This window comes from Mustela putorius, unplaced genomic scaffold (genome assembly GCF_011764305.1).
Source record: "Mustela putorius furo isolate JIRA1106 unplaced genomic scaffold, ASM1176430v1.1 tig00003862_pilon_pilon_pilon, whole genome shotgun sequence".
In the NCBI taxonomy this organism is placed as follows: domain Eukaryota; kingdom Metazoa; phylum Chordata; class Mammalia; order Carnivora; family Mustelidae; genus Mustela; species Mustela putorius.
The window spans coordinates 2,535,424-2,558,707 of record NW_025422014.1 but is presented as its reverse complement, the minus strand read 5'-3'; the positions used below and the strand labels follow the sequence as shown (position 1 = coordinate 2,558,707).

Below are 23,284 nucleotides of genomic sequence, written 5' to 3'. Positions count from 1 at the left end.
CCTATCCATACAGTGGAATAGTATTCTACAAACATAAAGTACCTGGAACACATAAACATGAATGAATCTCAAAACTGTTAAACTGAAAATTACATAAAAGAACATATTATGTGATTTCATTGACATGAAACTTTAAAAAAGACAAATATGATCTATGCTGATAAAAGCAGATCATAGATTCCCTATAGCTAGGTATACAGGGTTGAGGACTGACCAAAGAAGTACTGATTAAAGTTTTCTACATCTTAAATGCGGCAATGGCTACTAGGAAGTATACTTTTGATAAAATCCTTTGATTGCGAACTTAGTATAGGAAATACATCATATGTAATTGGTGGTTATGCAAATGTATATTAAATTTCGTGGAAAAAAAATTTCTTGGGAAATGGGGCACCTGGGTGGCTCAGTCAGTTAAGCATCTGCCTTCAGCTTGGGTCACGATCTCAGGGTCCTGGGATCAAGCCCCAGATCAGGCTCCCTGCTCAGCAGGGAACCTACTTCTCCTCCTCCTCCTTCCTCTCCCTCTCCCTGCTGCTCCCCTGCTTGTACTCTCTCTGTCAAATAAATAAATAAGATCAAATAAATGAATGAATGAATGTATTTCTTGGAACAGTTTACTTAGGCAAAACCATTGCAAGTGGCTAAAAATGGTGGAATGAACATATTTCTTCAATAAAATGACATGAAAGAACAAAAAAGTTATAATCCCATAGGTGAAAAAGAAAAAAGAGGAAGATCTTGGCAGAAATGAAGCGTTAACAAAACTGTGAAAGCTATAAGGTATATGGTATATGGACAAATGTCACATGACGTAACAAAATAAAGAAGGTTGAAACTTAAGTCCCGTAGAGAAGAAAAATAACAAGAACCACATATTTGATATTCCTCAGAAGTTTAAGGACAAGGAGGCATCAGTTAACACAAATAGTTCAGGAGAAGTGTGGAGTGAAAGCCAGAAAATTGGTTGAAAGGCTAAATAAGAAAGAGTCACACCTACCAGATCGCCAAATTAGTCCATTATTAAAGTAAGATGACTAACCCAATTGAAAATCTCTGGGAAGTATAGTGCATGGGAAAATAAGTATCTATGAAGTAAGAGATCCAAAACAAGAAATGGGTGAGGTGAGGAAATTCCCAGAAGAGTGAAAGTAATGAAACAGACCAGATTAGAAGTGGGGGAAAAAAGGCTCCAAGAGCATCATTTCAAAAAAAAAAACAAAAAAACTAACCTGATCATTCACTTGATGTGTTAAAGTTACTGAGGAATTTTAGGGTTCTGCCAAATATACAGGAAATTAAGTATTCAAAAGTATGCAGAAAGTAAGACAAAAAAAATCCAAAACATTATTAATTCTAGGAAAAGCAAACAAAAAAGGACAAAGGAATGTAATCATCATGCACTATGTGTATATACACATACATATATGTGTATGTATGAGAAATATATGCAATATACACTATGTAGCCCTTTTGTGAATATTTAAATAGATACAGGCATGCAAACAGTGACAAATAATTCCACCAGAACTGAGGTATAACCACACTAAGAGAATGGGAGGAGGAAAGTCTGTCTTTGTCAGGCAGTATATGACAAATCCACAACTATCATACAACAATGGTAATGTTTAAAACTGAAAAATAAAAAATAAAATTATATGCCTACTAAACAGAAACATAAAGTAAAAGCAAAGAATAGCTAGAAGAACTGAGTCATCACCTTTGAGTACAGTCTGGGTAAAATGGAAGACTACTGATTTTTCAATACAGCTTTATGGTAATACTTGATTTTTAAAAAGCACATGGATTCAATTTAGTAAACGAAAAGAATTAATTAGAAAATAAACATAAAACAATGAAATGTACGGGGAACATGTTAATATATATTTAAATTACATGAAATAAGAGGGGAAGGAAAATACAGCATATACAGTCACATACAGTGACTGCAGTTATGTGAAAAACATGTATATATACTGATAGGGATCAGAAGAAGAAAATGATAATATAGAATTTTAATGTCTACTTATCAAATGCTATTATTCAAATTTTTAAATAAAATTTAAATAACATCACAAAAAGAGACACCTACTCTTAGATGTACCTCTAAGTAAGATGTAAGATGAGGTATATATTACCACCCATGAGTATTTTTGCCAAGAACTGAATCTAAATCTGGTCAGACCTCTATATCCAACAGTTTAAAGAACATATAGGAACCAGTGAAAATACACCACAGAAATGGGATCGGCAAAGCTCAAAATATAGGAAATTCTACACAAATAATCTAGCTTTTTAAACTCTTGTACAATAAGAAGAAAATGGAAAAAGGAAAACTTGGTTTTTAAAATGAAAATAGACATGAGGTACAACATCCAAATGCAATGTAACAGGTACTAAGACTTTCTTAATTTCCTAATTCATACCACACGTTTTAAAAACCATTGTATTTGGGCACCTGGGTGGCTCAGTTGGTTAAGCATCCAACTCTTGGTTTGGCTCAGGTCATGATTTTGGGGTCATGGGATGAAGCCCTGCACCAGGCTCGGAGATCAGTGGGGAATATATTTGGGATTCTCTCTGTCCCTCCCCACCACCCACGCTTTCTCTCTTTCTCAAATAAGTAAATAAATCTTTAAAAACCACTAATATGTTTCTGAGGAAAATGAAAGAATTTGGAATATTAGCTAGATATTTGATGATACTATGGAATTAATGATAATTTTTAAGTATAATAATGGTACTGTAATAATGTCTAAGGGTATTTATCTTTTGACAATATAGTCTGAACTATATATATACAGAATGAGATGATTTCTGAGACTTCTCCAAAGTAATCTGAAGAAAATAGATGAAACAAGATGGCCATGTGTTGGTAACTGCTGAAGTTGAGTATCTAGTACATGGAGATTTGTAGTACTATTCCCTCTGCCTGTAAATGTTCTTGAAAACTATCATGATTAAAAAAGAAAGTTTATTTAAAAAATTAAAATCTTTGGGATGCCTGGGTGGCTCAGCCAGTTATGTGGCTACCTTCAGCTTAGGTCATGATACTAAAGTTCTGGGATCAAGTCTCACATCAGGTTCCTTGCTCAGCAGGGAGCCTGCTTCTCTCTCTGCCTGACTCTCCCCCTCCCCCTGCTTGTGCGTGCACACTTACTCGCTTTCTCTTTTTCTGAATTAAAAGAAAATAAAAGGCTTAACCAAAAAAAAATTAAAATCTTTTATGAATTTAAGCAATATATTTAAATATTTAAAATATTTAATTAATATTTATTATTTAATTTTATTTATTTTTATTATTTAAATTATATTTAAAGATTTAAAGATTTTTCTGCCCCAGGTAAAACACAATCACTTTGGTGAGAATTCAAGAATCTTAAGTCATTTCGTGTATCTAATTATACTAATATAGCCTAATGAAGATTTTTAAGTTGCATAAAATAGAGTTGAGTGGGTGGCCCAGTCAGTTAAACATCCGACTCTTGATTTTAGCTCAGGTCATGATCTCAGGGTCATAGGATCAAGCCCCACGTTGAGCTCTACACTCAGTGCAGAGTCTGCTTGTCCCTCTCCATTTGCTCCTTTCCCACTTGCATACTCGCTTGCTATCTCCAAAATAAATAAATAAAATCTTTTGAAATTAAAGTTATATAAAATATTGTTAATAGGGAAAAGCAAGTATAATTAAAAATCTGTGGGGATTATAACATTCTATTCTTAAAATGCTGAGTAATATATGTGTGTGTGAAGCTATTAAAGTCCTATTTTTTGAAATCATAAATAAAAACTGGTTTACCTCTCTCAATTTTTCTCGTTCACGTTCCCTCTCAGCAATACGTTTTCGCCTCTCCTCCTCTTCCTTAAGAGCATTCTGTGTCTCAGTTCTTAGTTTATCATCTTTAAGAATTTTTCTAATTTTCTTTCTGCCTTTTCCAGGAGACTTGGAATCATCATTTTCATCTTCTTCTTCTTCCTCTTCATCTTCCTCCTCTTCTTTATCCTCTTCAGAATTACTCTATGGAATTTAAATGATCAAAGGTAAATACCACAAAGTTGTCTAATTTACCCATTTCATATTCCAATAATTAATATACTAAGAAAAGGTTAAAGAAAACATACTGAGAAGCTTTAGATTATACTTCGCAATAAAAAAGAGCATTTAAAAACACCCCAGAAAAGGGGGCAAAGAAATGCAACAAGCATCTCTCCAAAGATGATACAGAAATATTCAGTTAATCATGTGAAAAGATGTTCAACATTACTTGTCATTAGGGAAATTTAAATCAAAACCATAAAGGAGATACTATCTTGTACCCATTAGGATGGGTATTAGAAAAAGACAAAAAAAAAAAAAAGTAACAAGTTTTGGTGAGAATTTGGAATAACCAGAACCCTGGTACACTGGGAAAACAATGTGATGGTGCCTCAAAAAGTTAAACATAGAATTACCAGATGCTCCACCAATTCCATATTTCAGATTATAACCAAAATATATAAAGCAGGGACTAAAATATTTCTACACCCACATTCACAACACCATTACTCAAAATAGCCTAAGATGGAAACAATCCCAATGTCCATCAACAAAAGAATGGGTAAACACAATGATATATACATACAACAGAATATTATTTAGCATTAAAAAGAAGGAAATTGTGATATAGTCTACAATATGGATGAACCCTGAAAACATTGTCAGTGAAATAAACCACACACAAAAGGACACATAACTATATGACTTTTGTTAATATGAGGTACCTAAAATAGGCAAAATCATAAACAGAGAAATTAGATGAGGTTACAAGGGGCTGGGTACAGAGTTTCCAATTTTGAGTTTAATTAAGACCACCGAAATGTACTGTTAATTTGATTAAGACCACTGAAATGTACAGTTAAAGGATCATTTTTTAAAAAGACCACTCCCATCCCTGGCCAAGGATGTTACAGATTCATGTTACAGATTCATTCTTTACTCACAGAGTGAAACATATTACAGAGAATTTCTACTTTACATAATCCTGCTTATATATAAGAAACAAATTTGCTAACATCACTTCTGGAAGAAATCTACTCACACGTGAGTCATTATTCAGAAAAAAATGTTTTATGTCTTCAAAAAATAGAACACTACACATCAACTTTATAGGCCCAAGAGTGTAAAACAATGAAAAAGAGCAACTTAAAATTTCCATCAGATTTAGTTAAGAAACAGAAAAAAAAAAGATAATGTGTCATAATATTTCTGCATACTTATACATTCAGTAAGTCAATCCTTCTACAAAAGTGTTAAAAGTGTTAAAAATAAACCAGCAGAATTAAACTAATGAATGGAATGCAGAAAAGGAAGTAACATATTTAGTACACTCTACTATAGTTATAATTCAAGCACATAATAAATGTCATTACCTTGTTTTCACTGGATGAGTCTTCTTGAACCTTAATGCGTCGCCTTTTCTTTTTCTGTTTATAACTCCGCTGATTTTCTTCCAACTCTGCTTTCTTTGCAGACCTAAAAAAACATTTAAAATGCAAAATGAAATACTTCATGATGAATTTCCTTAAATTAATTACATACTATTCTACAGCTTATTTACCTTTGCACACATTCCTAAAAAAGAAAAGGAAAACAAAAAGCAAAAAAGAAAATCTTCACTAGATAACCCTTAATTTTAATCCAACAATCAATATTTTAAGTTATAGAGAGGGGAGGTTTGGCGTAAATAATAAAATGGATGAGGGGACCTGGGTGGCTCAATTGGTTAAGAAACCAACTCTTGATTTTGGCTCAGGTCATAATCTCAGGTCACAGGATGCAGCCCCACGTGGAGTCTGCTTTGAATTCTCTCTCTCCTTCTCCCTCTGCCCTTCACCCCAACTCACTCATGCTCTAAAATAAATAAAATTAAGAAAAAAAGATGGAGGACCTTTAGAAATATTAGTAGCTAATATACAAATGAAAAATATTCACCATCTCTTAGAAGAAAACAGTAACAACAACTTCTGGCAAAAAAAGTACTTCTGGGCTTATAAACTGGTGGACAAAGTTACATATATAAAGACAATACATTCAGGTCATAAATAACAGACATACAAATCAATGAAAGAGAAATATTGAGTCCAGAAATAAAACATTACATTTGTGATCCACTGATTTTTCCACTAGAGTGTCAAGAAAATGCAACAGGTAAAATTATCTTTTTTGGGGCGCCTGGGTGGCTCAGTGGGTTAAGCCGCTGCCTTCAGCTCGGGTCGTGATCTCGGGGTCCTGGGATCGAGTCCCGTGTCGGGCTCTCTGCTCGGCAGGGAGCCTGCTTCTCTCTCTGCCTGCCTCTCTGTCTACTTGTGATCTCTCTGTCAAATAAATAAGTAAATAAATCTTTGGGGGGGGGGAATTATCTTTTTAATAAATGGTGCTGAGACAACTAGTTATCTACATGCAAAGCAATGAAGTTGGACCCCTATCTTACATCATATATAAAAATTAACTCAAAATGGATCAAAATCCCCCTAAGATATAAGTTCTACCTAACAGACTACTCACTATTCCATTGTTGAAAAGTGAAAAAATGATGGTTTACATATTATGCTGGGGGGAGAAAAAAAATGACCTCTATAAGATAAGTTTGAAAATATGTATGACAGGAGGGAGTTAAGATGGCAGAATAGTAGAAGGACTCTAGGCTTCCACACCCCTCAAACATAGGTAAATAATTATCAAATCATCCTAAATACCCAAGAAACAGACCTGAAGGCTGATAGAGCAAACATCACAATTAGAGGGAAGAGAAGAGGGCACATTCAGGAAGGGAGCAGTGTGGAGAGGGGGTTTGGGGAGAAATGTATCATGGGTGCTGCAGCAGTAAGGGAGTCCTGGTGGCAGAGAAAGGCGAGAGAGAGCAGAGCACACAGGGATATGCACAAGATGAATACTGCCCCAAAGCCACTGTATGGGAAAACAAAAGGGGATGATTTTCATGAATTTTTGCAAGCAGAAGGATTCAAAGACTGGAGTTTTAAAGGCCCCTGGGCTTCGCTAGGATAGATACCTGAGGGCGCTGCCCTACTCCTAGACAGAAGGCAGGCAAACAAGCAACTTACAGGCAGATGACACAATTTGAGGCTTGCCTAAGGTGCAATGGGAAAGACTGTTCCCTCCTCCTGGAGTGCATTTATGAGAGGTGGCATTGTATGTGCAGGGAGAAGAGAACCAGGGAGTGCCATCCCCCCGACATCACACACCTCAGCATAGGCGCAGTCACAGCTGCTGAGGGCAGCTAACCTGAACACTGGGTATTTGGCCTGATTTACTCCAAATCCGATGACCCTGCACTCTGGAGTGACCACTCTTCTGGGTCAAACTTGCATTAGTCCAGGCGTTAGTCAAACTTGCATTATTAGTCCATGCGGCAAGACCCTCCCAGAGAAGACTGGTGCTGATCCCCACCACACCAGGTCACTAAAGTTTGGAATTTAAAAAGTCAGCAGACTTAGCTGGGTAGAGCCCAAAGTGCAATACATTGCCAGGCAGGCAAGCAACCTGGAGACAGTGTGAAAAAAATGATCTGAAAAACACCTAGAATGTATGAAGGGAAATTATTCACTCATCTGGGAGTGCTTCATTGAGAGTAGCAAGCACAGACTCCCCTCCACAAGGAAAAAAGACCTAGCTGACATCATTTCCTTCAGCCACCCCTTAGCATAAACCAACTTTAGGAAATCGTACAGCACCAACAGTGGTTACCTAATCTGCTTATACCGAGTCTCACACCCTGAGCTACAGTGTTACTGCTTTTCTCAGGCAAGTATCACTAAGGACCAGCCCAGGAGACCTCTTCCCCAGGAGACCAGCACAAACCCAGGCACACAAGACATCTACTTACTACAGTGTGCTGCAAAGCTTCCATTCTAGTAGAAACAGCATCACGTCTCTTTTAGAAAGCAAATCAAAGCACAGGTCTTTAAACTTGCCACACTGGCCACGTTCCAAATACCAGGCAAGGAGAACCTCTACAGACAACTAAACTGAGGGACAGAGCAACCAAAATCCAGCAGCAGAGTGCACTCAGCACACACCAGAGACACTTCCTGAAGCACAGGCCCTGGACAGTGTATGACCTCTTCTTCATAAAGCTGTAACTCTCAGGCAGAAAATATAAAAGGCTTCTCTAACACACAGAAGACAGAAACCTAGACAAAATACCAAGAGATGGAGAAATTCATCTCAAAAGAAGAAAAACAAGAAAAGTTCATGGACAGAGATCTAACAGAAACAGGTATAAGTAAGATGCCTGATGGAGAATTTAAAGCAACAATCATAAAGATACTCAATGGACTTCAGAAAAACATGGAAGACATCAGAAAAACCCTTATTAGAAATAAAAAAGGTAAAAAGACAATTAGGCAGAAATTAAAAATGTAGTAACTAAGATTCAAAAGAGACTGGATGTAATTACCACAAGGATGGAAGAAACAGACATAGAAGCAAGTCATGTAGAAGACAATTATGGAAAATAATGAAGCTGAACAAAAGAGAGGAAAAATAATGATAGATCACAAGAGTAGACTCAGGGAATGCAGTGACTCCAACAAATGTAATAACATTTGTATCACGGGAGTATCAGAAGAATACAAATTAAAGGGGGCAGAAGGTATATCTGAGAAACTAATAAAGGAAAACTTCCCTAATCTGGGGAATAAAACAGACATATAGATCCAGGAAGCACAGAGAACTCCCATCAACATAAATAAAAGCAGGATAACAAGATACAGTGAAGTTAAATTTGTAAAATATAGTCACAAAGAAAAACTCAAAAGCAGAAGACAAACGAAATCCTGAACTTACAAGAGAAGATGCAAAAGAATAGCAGTAGATTTCTCCAAAGAAACCTGACAGGCCAGAAGTCAGTGGCATGATATATGAAACATGCTGAATGGGAAAAATATGCAAACAAGAATACTCTATCCACAAAGGCTATCATTTAGAAGAGAAGTAGATATAAAGAGTATCCCAGACAAACAAAAACTAAGGGAGTTCATCAGCACTAAAACAGCTCAGGAAGAAATATTAAAGAGGACTTTTTGAGTGGGAAAGAAAGACCAAAAGCGAAAAAGACTAGAAAGGAATGGAGAAAATCTCCAGAAACAACAACAAAACAAGTAATACAAAGGCACAAAATCCATATATATCAATAATCACTCTGAATGTAAATGGATGAAATGCTCCAATCAAAAGACAAAGGATGTCTAAATGGATAATAAAACAAAACCCATCTATATGCTACCTATAAGAGTCATTTTAGACCTTAAAGCACCTGCAGATTGAAAATGAGGAGATTGAAAAACATTTATGCTGTAAATGAATGTCCAAGAAAGCCAGAGAAACAATACTTATATCAAGCAAACTAGACTATAAACCAAGACTGTAATAAGAGATAAGGAAGGGCATTGTATCATAATTGAGGGGTCTAACAAACAAGATCTACTAATTATAAATACTTATGCCCCCAACTTGGGAGCACCCAAATACATAAAACAATTAATAACAAACATAAAGAAACTCATTTACAATAATACAATAATACTATGGAATATTAACACCTCACTTACATCAATGGACAGATCATCTAAGCAGAAAATCAACAAGGAAACAATGGCTTTGAATGATAAATGGAAACAGATGGACTTAAAAGATATATTCAGAACATTATATCCTGAAGCAACAAAACACATATTCAAATGTACATGGGACATTCTACAGAACAGATCACATAACTAGATCACAAATCAGGGCTCAACAAGTACAGAAAGACTTAGATCACACAATGCATCTTCTCTAACCACAAGGCTACGAAACTTAAAGTCAACCACAAGAAAAATTTAGGAAGACCACAAATACAAGGTTAAAGAACTAAAGAATGAATGAGTCAAACAGGAAATTTAAAAAGAAATAAAAAACACATGGAAACAAATGAAAATGAAAACACAACAGTCCAAAACCTCTGGGATACAGCAAAAGCAGTCGTAAGATGGAAATATACAGCAATACAAGCCTACCTCAAGAAGCAAGAAAATTCTCAAATAACCTAACTTATACCTAAAGGATCTAGAAAAAGAACAACAAATGAAGCCTAAAGCCAGGAGAAGAAGAGAAATATAAAGATTAGAGCAGGAATAAATGACAAACAAACAAAAAAAAACAGCTGAAAAGATTAAAAAACTGAAGGTGGTTCTTTGAAACACTTAATAAAACTGATAAACCCAGAGTCAGGCTTATCAATAACCAAAACCACAGAAATACACAGAAATACAATTATCAGAGAATATTATGAAAAACTATATGTCAGCAAACTATACAATCTGGAGGAAATAAATTCCAAGAAACGTATAAACGTCCAAAACTGAAACAAGAAGAAATAGAGAATGTGAACAGACCAATAGTCAGCAAAGAAATTGAATTAGTACTCAAATATCTCCCAACAAACAAAAATCCAGGGCCAGATGGCTTCACAGGGGAATTCTACCAAACATTTAAGGAAGAGTTAATGCCTATTCTTCTGAAACTATTCCAAAACATTAGAAATGGATGAAAACTATCAAATTCATTCTATGAGGCCAGTATTATTCTGGTACCAAAACCAGACAAAAACTCCATTAAAATAGAAAACTACATATAGGCCAATATCCCTGATGAACATGGATACAAAAATTCTCAACTACTAAGAAATCTAATCCAACAGTACATTAAAAGACTCACTGACCATGATCAAGTGGAATTTATTCATGGGCTGCAGGGGTGGTTCAAAATTCACAAATCAGTCAATATCCATTCATGATAAAAACCTTCAATAAAGGGATGGACAGGGGCGCCTGGGTGGCTCAGTGGGTTAAGCCACTGCCTTCGGCTCAGGTCATGATCTCAGGGTCCTGGGATCGAGCCCCGCATCAGGCTCTCTGCTCAGTGGGGAGCCTGCTTCCTCCTATCTCTCTCTGCCTGCCTCTCTGCCTACTTGTGATCTCTCTCTCTCTGTCAAATAAATAAATAAATAAATCTTAAAAAAAAATAAATAAAGGGATGGACAGATAAAGAGAATTTGGCATATATATATGAAATATTACTCAGTCATCCAAAAGAATGAACTCTTGACATTTACAATGACGTGTTTAGAGCTAGAGAGTATTATGCTAAGCAAAACAGTCAGTCAGAGGAAGACAAATACCGTATGATTTCACTCACATGTGGAATTTAAGAAACAAAACAGGTGAACATAGAAAAAAAAGAGGCAAACCAGAAAACAGATTCTTGACTGTAGAAAACAGACCGAGGGTTACTGGAGGGGAAATGGGCAAGGGGGACTAACCAGGTGATGGATACTAAAGAAGGCATTTGTTATGATGAGCACTGGGTGTTATACGTAAGTGATGAATCACTAAATTCTACTCCTGAAACTAACGTTACACTGTATGTTAACTGGAATTTAAATAAAAGCTTGGGGGAAAAGATGAAAATATGTATGACAAAAGTCTTAAAATTGTGTAACTTAGACTCAACAATGTCACTTTTAGTAATTTACTCTAAATGAGTGTCAATATACCCATATTCATATAAATGTGTATGTGTATAACATTGTGTAATAAAAATATTTCCATATCTCTGTTGTGTATATTATACAAATATTTTTTAAGACTTATTTATTTGTGGGGGGGGATAGAGGGAGACAGAGAGAGAGAGAGAGAGTCCCAAGTAGACTCTACCCTGAGTGCAGAGCCTGATGTGGAGCTTGATCTCACAACCCTGAGATGAGGACCTGAGCCAAAACCAAGAGTCAGATGTTTAACTGACTGTGCCACCCAGGTGTCCCTACAAATATTTTTTATGACAACAGTATTTATACCAGAAAACACTGAGAACTATCTAAACATACAAATCTAGAAGCTTATCATAAACGTCACAGGGAAAAAAAAGGATCAAAGTCCTACATATAATAGGTAAAACTATAAAACTTGTCAATGAAAAGAACAATAAATCTACATGACCTTGGATTAGGCAATGGATTCTGATATGGGTCTTATATCCAGAATATATAAAGCACTGTTATGAATAAACAATAAAACAGTTGCTGTGTTTTCACAGCAACAATAAATCAACAATTAAAAAAACAACAAAAAATCAACAGCAAAAACAATTAAAAATTGGGAAAAGAATTTATTCATTCAGACAGATGTTTCTCCAAAGAAGATATACAAATGGCTAGAGTAAGCACATGCAAAAATGCTCGACATCATTAATCATTTGGGAAAAGTAAATCAAAATCACAATGGCCCATTACATACTCACTAGGTTGGCTATAATAAAAAAAAAAAAAGGTTTGTGGGGGAACCTGGGTGGCTCAGTGGGTTAAAGCCTCTGCCTTTGGCTCAGGTCATAATCCCAGGGTCCTGGGATCGAGCCCCACATCAGGCTCTCTGCTAGGCATGGAACCTGTCTCTCCTCTCTCTGTGCCTGCCTCTCTACCTACTTGTAATTTCTGTATGTCAAATAAATAAAAATAAAATATTTTTTTAAAAAGTATGTGAAGATGTACAGAAATCAGAAGTCTGGTGCATTGCTAGTGGAAATGTAAAATGATAAGCCACTGTGCAAAACAGTCTGACAGCTGCCTTAGAAAGCTGAGCATAATGTTACCATATGACCCTATAATTCCACTTACAGATATATTCCTATGAATGAATATGAAAATATATGACTATGTAAAAATCATATACAAATATTCACAGAAGCATTATAAATAATAGCCAAAAAATGGAAACAACCCAAATGTCTACCAACAGATGAAAAAATGGCAATTAAAATGTGGTACTATCTATACAATGGAATATTATTCAGCCAATCCAAGTAATAAAATAGCCAGGTAACCACAGCAAGATGACAGACTAGGAAGTTCCAGGCTCTTGTTCTCCCACAGAAACACAGAATACACAACATATGGTAAAAAGTAACTTTATGAGAACTCTAGAAACCAGTTAAGAAACTTTAGCAACCAAGTTAGCACCTAATCAAAAGTCACACTTAAAATAGTTGGATATTTTGTAGTGTTTCTGCTTATACTTGTTGTACCCTCTTTCCTGCTCAACTCAAGGAGGTCAGTAGGAAGCTGCCCAATTCTCAGCTCCTCTGCCAGGAGTGAACTTGCTGGCAATGTTCTGGCTTTTCTACGGGCTTCCCAAGGGACAGGATTCTGTCTCCCTTAACTCCGAGCACAAAAGCACATAAGAAGAGGCTTAACATCACTAACCACTAGAAAAAATACAAATCAAAACCACAGTGAGATAGCATCTCTCAGTATTTAGGATGGTTAGATCCCCTCCCACCCCATTAAAAAAAAAAAACCCCAGAGAAGAACAAGTGGTGGTGAGGATGTAGAAAGAGGAGAATATGTGCTGTTGGTAAGAATGTAAAATGGTATAGCCACTACAAAAAACAATGTGGCAGTTCCTCAGAGTTAAACACAGAATTACCATATATGATCCAGCAATTCCACTTCTGGGTATAAAACCATAAGAACTGAAAGCAGGGACTGAACAGATATTTGTACACCCATGTTCACATCAGCAAAGGGTGTAAGTAAGCCAAGCGTTCAATGATGGATGAAGAGATAAAATGTGGTACATGCAGACAGGAGAATATTATTTAACCTTAAAAAGGAAGGATACTGTGATCCATGCTGCAACATGGATGACACTTGAGATACTGTACTAAGTGAAATAAGCCAGCCACAATAAGACAACAAATGTGTAAGATTCCACTAATATAAGGTACCTACAGGAGTCAAATTCAGAGACAGAAGGTAGAATCGTAGCTTCTTAAGGATGTGGGGAAGGTGGAGTTACTGTTTAATGTGTAAAGAGTTTGTTTTGCAAAATCAAAAAACTTGTAGAGATTGGTTGTAGAATGATGTGAGTGTACTTAACACTACTGAACTGTATACTTAATTTGTAAGATAGTAAAGTTTACGTCACATGTATTTTATGATCATCTAAAAATATTTTTAAAAGATAAAGGTACCAATACAAGATATGCATGAAGTTTGAAAACATGATGCTAACTAAATCATTAAAAAAATACTATATGAAACCAAACATATAAAATGTCCAGAACAGGCACATCAATATACAAAGTAGATTAGCTTTTGCCAGGGAACGGAGGGCAGGAAAAATGGGAATGACTGCTAGTGGGTACAGGGTTTCTTTCTGTGGTGGTAAAAATATTCTCAAACTAGATCATGGTGGTGGCTGAAGAACTTTGTGAATATTCTAAAAACCACTTATTCTACACTTTAAAATGGTGAGTTTTCGTGTTATGTGAATTCTCAGTTTTAAAAATCTCTCCTTGTATCCCATTGTTATTTCCCTAATGTACAGTATGTTGCTATACTCCAGGCACAACCTGGTTTAAGTGCTAATCTAAAAAGATCTAAAATGTTTTAAAATTTTTAAGATTGACACCTATGCAGACACACATATCACATTCACACAAACACAAACAGCCCATTTGTTAAGTTATAAAAAGATAATATTATTCTGGGGGAAATACACTAGATCTTAGCCAAAAGGCCAAGATGCAATATTTTGGAGGAAACAAAAAAGTTCTTAGAATGGTTAGTATTATCTAAAATACTACACTAAGAAGTAAGCAGAATTTTAAATAACTACTACCAGTAGCTATGTGTATTAAGAGAACAAACAAATCTTAATTACTATAATACTAGTATATAATTAACATTCAGTGAACATTTACTATCTGCCAAGTAGGCATATTATAAACCCATTCAATGTCCATAATAACCAATTAAGTACTATTGTAATCCCCATTTTTAAAAAGAAACTGAAGCACAGAGTATTCATACAAAGAGCAAATAGTAAAGCCAGGAGGTAGTTTGTCTACAGAGTCTCTTATTTACTAAACTATAGCATCCCCCTATAACAACCAAAAAGTACAGTCAAAAGTGTTTTTGCAGTCTGAAAGCCCACCTAATTTATAAGACATAATTCAACCATATATGTTTATATGTATTTTTTTATTTTCATAATTAGTATCAAATCAAAATATTAAATATTTTATTAGTAATAGCAACCTTTCTATAAATAACTTGAAGCATTGTTATTCATATGAATTCTTACAATTTTTGAAAAAGTGATACAATATTTACCTTGTTCTGGGCCGCTGTTCATCTTCAGATTCACTAACTTCTTCACTAACTCCTGATTCCTGGAAATCAGAATCTTCAGAATCTTCACTGCTCACTTAAATAAAAAAAAAATACTAAGTTATTAAATACTTCCCAACAGAAATTCAATTCACCAAATTTCTCAATACTTTCACATTAAAACATGGACCACTGTGAGACTATCTATAGTATCTATACATTCGTGGATATTTCACTCATATAAATGAGACCAGTTAATGATTCAAATAGTACAAAATAATTCAAATGTAGGGGCGCCCAGGTGGCTCAGTGGGTTAAAGCCTCTGCCTTCGGCTCGGGTCGTGATCTCAGGGTCCTGGGATGGAGCCCCACATCAGGCTCTCTGCTCCGCTGGGAGCCTGCTTTCCTTCCTCTGTCTGCCTGCCTCTCTGCCTACTTGCGATCTCTATCTCTGTCAAATAAATAAATAAAATCTTTAAAAAATAATAATAATTCAAATGTATTCTAACTATGGTTATAAAACTATGGTTCTATATTGAAATGTAAGTATTAATTGCGTGTGAATTAACAAAATGAAAATTTAACTATCAAAACAAATTCAATAGTACCAAAGGTGAATTAATAGAATTCTAGTTATTCAAAACAAGCAGAATAGGCTGACCAAGATGGAGTAAGGGCAAATAAGGACTCTTCTGCCATTTATGACAACTAGAAACTATGAATAGTCCCCAGGCAAACTGGGGACTGAAATAAAAACCTGAATAATGACCCCTATAAAATTGGGGTTGAGGCAGTGAGTGTCCCAGGTTTTTTTCCCCTCCTTTCTTCCTGGTTTCAACAAGAAGGCAGGCTGAATTCCAAAACTATTGCAGAGGGTGCAAAACTGGGAGAACTCCGTTTCTAGCCATTGCACTGAGAAAAGGGAGCTGGGCCCTACAAATAATGAGAATAAAGGGAATCCCCAATTTTATTTTTTCTCTCAAAAATTTTATTCTTCTGTACCAAAGCTGCTGTGACACAGGTATCCAAAACCCCAGGAGAATACCAATCTTTCTGGCCAGAGGAAGCCAGGCAGGGAAAATACAAGATGAGCTTGAAATATCTTGTGGTGCCAGAAAGTAAAGCAGTGCTCAGAACATTATGGGGGTATATTCAAAGGACACGTGATCCAACTTGAAGGAGCTTCCAATAGCCAAAGCTAAAACAATCTAAGTGACAAAATGAGTAAGTGGGTCACAACTCATAAAATAAAATATCTATAAACCCATATTAACGTAAGTAATGGGATAAATAAATAAGGGAAAACAGACAGCCCTTCCTTACCATTACTAACTATATAAGTAATGAAAGAAGTAGAAAATCACTGCTAGATAAATGTCACAGTAATTGCTTCAGGCAAGATGAATGCTAGAATTAGTGGGCTGAAGTATGATGAGACACAGGATATTTGAATAGTCTCTCTCCACAAGATATTAATTCAATGTGAATAGAAAAATAGATATTTTTGCAGTAGAAAAACCCAGCAGACACCAAATGAACAAAGCAATCAATATTATTACCAGTAATAAGACCTATTGCCATCATATAACCTTGGTGTATGATTAAATGTCACTTTTGTAGTACTCTTGTCAAAATGCATAATAATCTCAATCTAATCATAAGAAAACATTAGACAAATACATACAGATGGACAGTCCAGAAACTAAGTGATAAATAGTCTTCAAAACTGTCAAGATCATGAAAAAAAAGAGACTGTCACAGATTGGAGTAGACTAAGGAGACATCACAACTAATAGCAATGTGGCATCCCTATATTGGATTCTGGAACAGAAAAGACATTAGTGGGAAAACAAATAAAAAGCACGTAAGATCTATAGTTTAATTCAGAGGTCAGAAAACATTTTATGTGAGAAGTCTGATGGTTAAGTATTTTCAGCTTTGTAGGCTATACGGTCTCTGTTGCAACTACTTACCTCCACTCAACGTTGCCACTATAAACACATGAAAACAGTGAGTGAGTAAGAAGTTGGCAAGTATAATGTGATTCTGGTATAGCCTTCAGATATAGTTAGCCAACCCCCAGTTTAACTAATTAGTGTTGTATCAATGTTAACCCTGGTTTGGGTTATCATACTATAGTAAGCTTAAAGTGTAAAATTAGGGAAGCTGGGTAGAAGTTATATAGGAACCCTGTACTGTTTTTACAACATTTGTTTAAACCTAAAATTTCAAAAAAAATTTGCTGAATGGGAAGAAATCAGAGAGGGAGACAAACCATGACAAACTCTGGACTCTGGGAAACAAACTGAGGGTTACAGAAGGGAGGAGGTGTGGGGGGAGGGGGTAACCAGGTGTATTAAAAAGGGCATGTGATGTGATGGGCACTGGGTGTTATATGCAACTAATGAAACACTGAACACTATATCAAAAATTAATGAGGTACTAAATGTTGGCCAACTGAACATAAAAAAATTGCTAAAGATCATGACCTGAGATCAAAATCTCTTATCTGTTCTATCTAAAAAATAATAATAATAAATTAAAAAAACACATGCTAATGTAAATAAAGAATTGCTATTAGGGGAAATGGGAATAAGGAATTCGTGTTTAAAGTTTTAGGTTGGGATGATGAAAGAGCTGTGGAGACAGTGTTGACTATTGTACAACAATGTGAATATACCTAATATCACTAAACTGCACACTTAAAAATGGTTTAAATGGTTAAAATTTTATGTTGTATTTTACCACAATAAAACAAAAATAAGGGCGCCTGGGTGGCTCAGTTGGTTAAGCGACTGCCTTCAGCTCAGGTCGTGATCCTGGAGTACCAGGATCAGGTCCCATATCGGGCTCCCTGCTCAGCAGGGAGTCTGCTTCTCCTGCTGACCTTTCTCCACTCATACTCTCTCTTTCTTATTCTCTCTCTCTCTTTCAAATAAATAAATAAAATCTTTAAAAAACATAATAATAATAAAAGAACTAAGCAACTGGGAATGTGTAGGAGCACACAGGTCCACATGCACATACATACAAATCCTCTGATTAAGTAAAATTCTAGGAGCACCTGGGTGGCTCAGCTGGTTAAGCATATGCCTTCAGCTCAGGTCATGATCCCAGGGTTCTTGGATCGAGCCCCACATCAGGCTCCCTGTTCAGCGAGGAGTCTGCCTCTCTCTTTGATTTGCCTCTCCCCCAGCTCATGCTCTCTCTCGCACACTCTGTCTCACAAAAATAAATAAAATCTTTATTTAAAAAAAGTAAAATTCTAAACCTATTATTCATTTTTATCACTTTATCTTGAAAATTTTCAAATCTACCAAAAATTTGAAAGCATTATCAAATGAACATCTACAGCCCTTCTCCCTTTTACATCCCTACAATTCACTTATTGTTAAGTTTATCACATTTGCTTGCTTGCTCTCTATATATGCACACTTTTTTATACTGAACCATTTTATTTTAGTGCAGAAATGATGACACTTTACCATACTGTCCTATATAACTAAGTAACATTATCACACTTAGAAAAATAACATCAGGGGCACCAGTGTGGCTCAGTCAGTCAAGTGTCTGCCTTCAGCTTAGGTCATGATCCTGAAGTCCCAGGACCGAGTTCCACATCACATTGGGCTCCCTACTCAGCAGGGAGTCCCTTTCTCCCTCTGTCCCTCACCCTGCTCTCTTTCACTCTCTCAAATGAATAAAATCCTTTAAAAAATAACATCAATTTAATATCATTTAATACAAAGACAATAATTACATTTAAAAAATTATCACCAAAATAATATAAGCTTTTTCAAATTTAGGTGAAAAATGAGATTTCACATGTTGCCCCTGATTTACTAAGTCAGCTACTCTCTTGATTTCTCCCCACTGCCTAACTTAAGTTTCCAGACAACAGAGTTTGCAAAACTTGGAAAATCATGCAACTTTAAATGTAGTATCAATCACTATGATCATAATCCATATTAGAAACATAAATATGAAGGGATTTTAGTTTCTCCCTCTTTCACAAGCAAATGAAAAAAAACATGTGGGTAATAAATTACCCACAGAAGAGACAGTGGAAACGGGTCAAGTCACAAAATCAAGGTTTTAATAAAATATTTTGAAAGTAACTGTGCCTGCTAAAGGACTCTATATTCTGAACTGAGCCCTCAGAAGCAAAATCCCTATCTCCCACTTTGCTGAAGATGCACAGGAATCATATTAAATTATATAACCTGTTTAAATTACTCAGTTGCTTTATAGAATCTGAAAGACAAGCTTACCGTCATGCTGCAAGGAAATCTTTAAATTAAGCATTCACAAAATGATGTATCATTACTTATTTATTAACAAGAAAATGTCCTTGACATATGAAGTTTATGTACATGGGGGGAAGCCCTCCTCTTCCTCTTAAATGAGTAACTTCTGATCAACAGCCCTTTAAATATTCAGGGTTCCAAGATTCTTTCCTTAGCCCTTCATCTGTACAACATTAGAGGCTCTCCTAGGCCATCTCATCTAATTTGTCATATTATACATATACCATGACAACTCTAAAAACCTGACAATCATCCCAGACTTCTTTCTTTCACATCAGTTAACAAGAGCTAACAACTCAATCTATGACACAAATCAATTCTCCTCTTCAACAACCACACTTGGTATCAACTATAGCAGTATCCTCCAAGTAGATGCAAATCTAAGCTCTGAGTATCACAGTAATAGGCAACTAATCTGATCATATTATATTCTTGGTTACAGTCTTTCAGTGGGAACAATGAGTGGTTGGGCTGAGACTGTGATACAGAAGTACTAGTAACCAATGTCCTGTGCCATACATGTTCATCAAGCTGTCTGCTTATAAAATGTGCCCTTGTCTATATGTATAGTATACATCAAAGTTGTTTTAAAAAGTGATGATATTCCGGGATTCCTGGGTAGCTCTGTTGATTAAAGCAGCTCCCTCTGGCTCAGGTCATGATCCCAGGGCCCCAGGATCGAGCCCCACATCAGGCTCCCTGCTCATGGGGGAGCCTGCTTCTCCCTCTCCCTCTGTCTGCCACTCTGCCTACTTGCTCTATCTCTCTGTCAAATAAATAAAATCTTAAAAAAATAGTGGTATTCCTCTGTGGATATACTAAAAACAACTCAATTGTATGCTGTAAACAGGCAAACTGTATGGTTTATGAATTATATCTCAATCCAACTACAATTCAAGAAAATTTAAAAATAGAAATATTTTTTAAAATTAAAAAAATAAAGGAAACTTTCTAGAGAATGTTTTCCTATTCCTAGTGGCAAAAAGGAGCTTATTTGCCCTCCAGGGGTTTGGCAGTAAAGTTTTCAGAATCTGCCCCTAAGAAAACAGTTTCTTTGAACATTTTGTTAGCCAAAATGCTCAAGTAAATTTCACATTTAAGCTTTCAATATAAATTTCACACTTAATTTTTCAATATAAAAAATTAAGTGATTACTTAAGAATGCTCTCCCCCAATGTTCAAGTAAAATGGACACACCCAAGAGGTGTGCAATGTTTACTCTACAGCCTCATGTACCCGTGGGTCCACTGCCAAGTACTCCAATTTAAGATATGAAAGCTTAGTGTGTAAACCTAGCGATTCACAGACCTGTACCCCTGGGGCTAATAATACATTATATGTTTATAAAAAAATTAAAAGATTAAAAAAAAGAAAGAAATGAAAACTTACAAGTGTCTCCAGCACTTGATGTCTGTCTTGGCCCAGCTTCATTTCCTGATGTTACTTTCCCTATTCCCTCCTACAGTCTAACTATACCATGTTAACTGCATCCTGTCTACCACCTGCCAAACAGCTTGCAGAGGCTTCTAAAGTTTTTTTCCCTGCTTATGTTATAAATCTTCATATCTACCTGCTTCTCAATTACAACCTGGTCTGCTGAGTGAAACTCTTCATCTTTGTGAAGTCATCTCTGGGGATAACTGCCATCCCCCAAGAAGATAAAGAAATCTTCCTTTGTGCCACACTATACAATACCTCTGTTATAGAAAACATCCCTCATAGTGCTAAATTTCATATATTATTAATGTCAATAATTCTCATAAAAGTACTGACACCAAACCTGGCTACATATCAGAATTGCATCAGAGGTGGTCTATAAAATATATGGATACCTAGATTTCACCACCAACATTTATGCTATAATTGGTTTGGGATGGAGTCCTGTCATACACGTACTTCAAAATCCCCAAAATAATCCACATGTGTAGTCAGGCTGAAAACCACCATACAATACAATGATTTCCTTATTCATTTTTATATTTTCAATATTTACTATGATGCTGGAAATAAGTAAGCACTCAATGCAGAAGAATTAAGACTTTAATGTAATGAAAATTTACAAGGTTTGCATATAATAAATTTACCCAAATTAATTGTACCTTCTATCCTTCCTTAGGAAAGCATTATTTCTTCCTGCAGGTACAGAAAAGCATTTTATTTAATGTCATATTTATCTTTTTAATCTAAGTGCATATGACTACTGAAGGTTAAAAATATTCTTTGTGTCATTTCTCAAGTTTCTGGATTCTCCTCACTCTAAATTCTTTATTTCATTCTCATGTAAGAAAACAACTGTTACCAGTGTGCTGATATTCACTTAATATAGCTTGTCCAGATCCACTCAAATTTCATTACTATAATTAGTTTATAAAACTAGTATGTTCCTGGGGCACTTGGATCGCTCAGTCACTTAAGTGTCTAACTCTTGATTTTGGCTCAGGTCGTGATTGCAGGGTCATGAGATCAAGCCCCACGTTGGGATCTACACTGACTGTGGAGCTCGCTTGGGATTCTCTCCCTTTCCCTCTGCCCTCCTCCTCTTTCTCACTCCCTCCTTCCCTCTCTCTCTCTCCTTAAAGATTTTATTCACTTGAGAGAGAGGGAGAGAGAGAAAGCACAAGATGGGGGAGGGTCACAGGGAAAAGCAGACACCCCACTGAGCAGGGAACCTGATGCAGGACTTGGTCCTGGGACTCAGGGATCATGACCTGAGGGGAAAGCAGATGCTTAACTGACTGAGCCACCCACGCACCCCCTCCTTACATTCAGAATTAAAATGTCTTACCTTTCCTTCTATTTCTGCCTTTGGCTTCTTTGTGTTCTTTAGGCTTCATCTTTTTTTCTTCTCCAGATTCTCCATCACTCACAGTGAGTTTGTGCCTCAAAAGCCTATGTCTGTACCTTGGCTTCTTAGATTCTTCAGAATCTGAATCTGATTCAGAATTGAGTTGAATTTTTGCTTCTAAATGGAGAAAATCAGTAAAGCCTTCAGACTTTTTTCCTTTTAAAATGTTTTATAAAACTATTTAATTACCAAGACTTATGAAAAAGATCAGAGCTTGCATTTACTTTGATAACAATGGTAATACCAGACAATCTCATATATCAGACTTGATTACTATGATTAAATATTGATTAAAAATCACCAATAGACACATCGATTTTTTAAAAGTAAAAAAAAAAATTGCTTTAAAAATCATCTGTTTATTGGCAAAAACTGACAAAATGTGCACAATTACTACCAGATACTCAAAAGGAGCAAAGGTAGTAGTAAAGTTTTAAATATTTTAATAAACTCCAAATGCATATATTATGAAATTTCATGCTCAGATAGTCCTCAAAGACTGAATTGGTCAAACAATCAAGTTATGAGATCCTATACTTCTTGTTGGAGCTCACCCTCATCTCCCAGGTTTTCTTCACTGTGTTTTCCAGTTCTTTTTTTCCCCTCTTCTGGTTCATCATCTGAAGATCCATCCTCATCAGAGGAAAGATTGGCTTTAATTTCTTCTAAAAGCATCTTCTTGGCAATTCTTGAGTAAAAAGACAGTAAAAAAAAAACTATATATTTGGTAGTGAAGTATAACAAATTTAAAAAAAAAACTTCTATCAAAATAGAAATAAATGTGCAAAAAGATTTTATACTGTCAGTAGAAGACTACCAAAACCAAATTTTAACTAAGCTACCAACCAAAACTTTTGAAAATGCTCTTAGTACTGATTTTTATCTTCCAATTCTACATACTTCTGCCATTTATTTAAAAATATGAGGGA

At 35.7% G+C, this 23,284-nt stretch overlaps 1 protein-coding gene across 7 annotated transcripts in view; it reads right to left on the bottom strand.

Annotated features, from left to right (window-relative positions):
• Window positions 1-23,284, bottom strand: part of ATRX (ATRX chromatin remodeler) — a 298,793-nt gene that overhangs the window by 149,927 nt on the left and 125,582 nt on the right. For all 7 annotated transcript variants that reach the window (XM_004777108.3, XM_013048169.2, XM_004777110.3 and 4 more), the window contains 5 exons: window positions 22,910-23,043; window positions 22,296-22,472; window positions 15,207-15,300; window positions 5,407-5,509; window positions 3,797-4,015 (listed from right to left, as the gene is read on the bottom strand). In XM_004777108.3, the coding sequence (XP_004777165.1) occupies window positions 3,797-4,015; window positions 5,407-5,509; window positions 15,207-15,300; window positions 22,296-22,472; window positions 22,910-23,043 (727 nt within the window). The remainder of the gene's footprint in view (window positions 1-3,796; window positions 4,016-5,406; window positions 5,510-15,206; window positions 15,301-22,295; window positions 22,473-22,909; window positions 23,044-23,284) is intronic.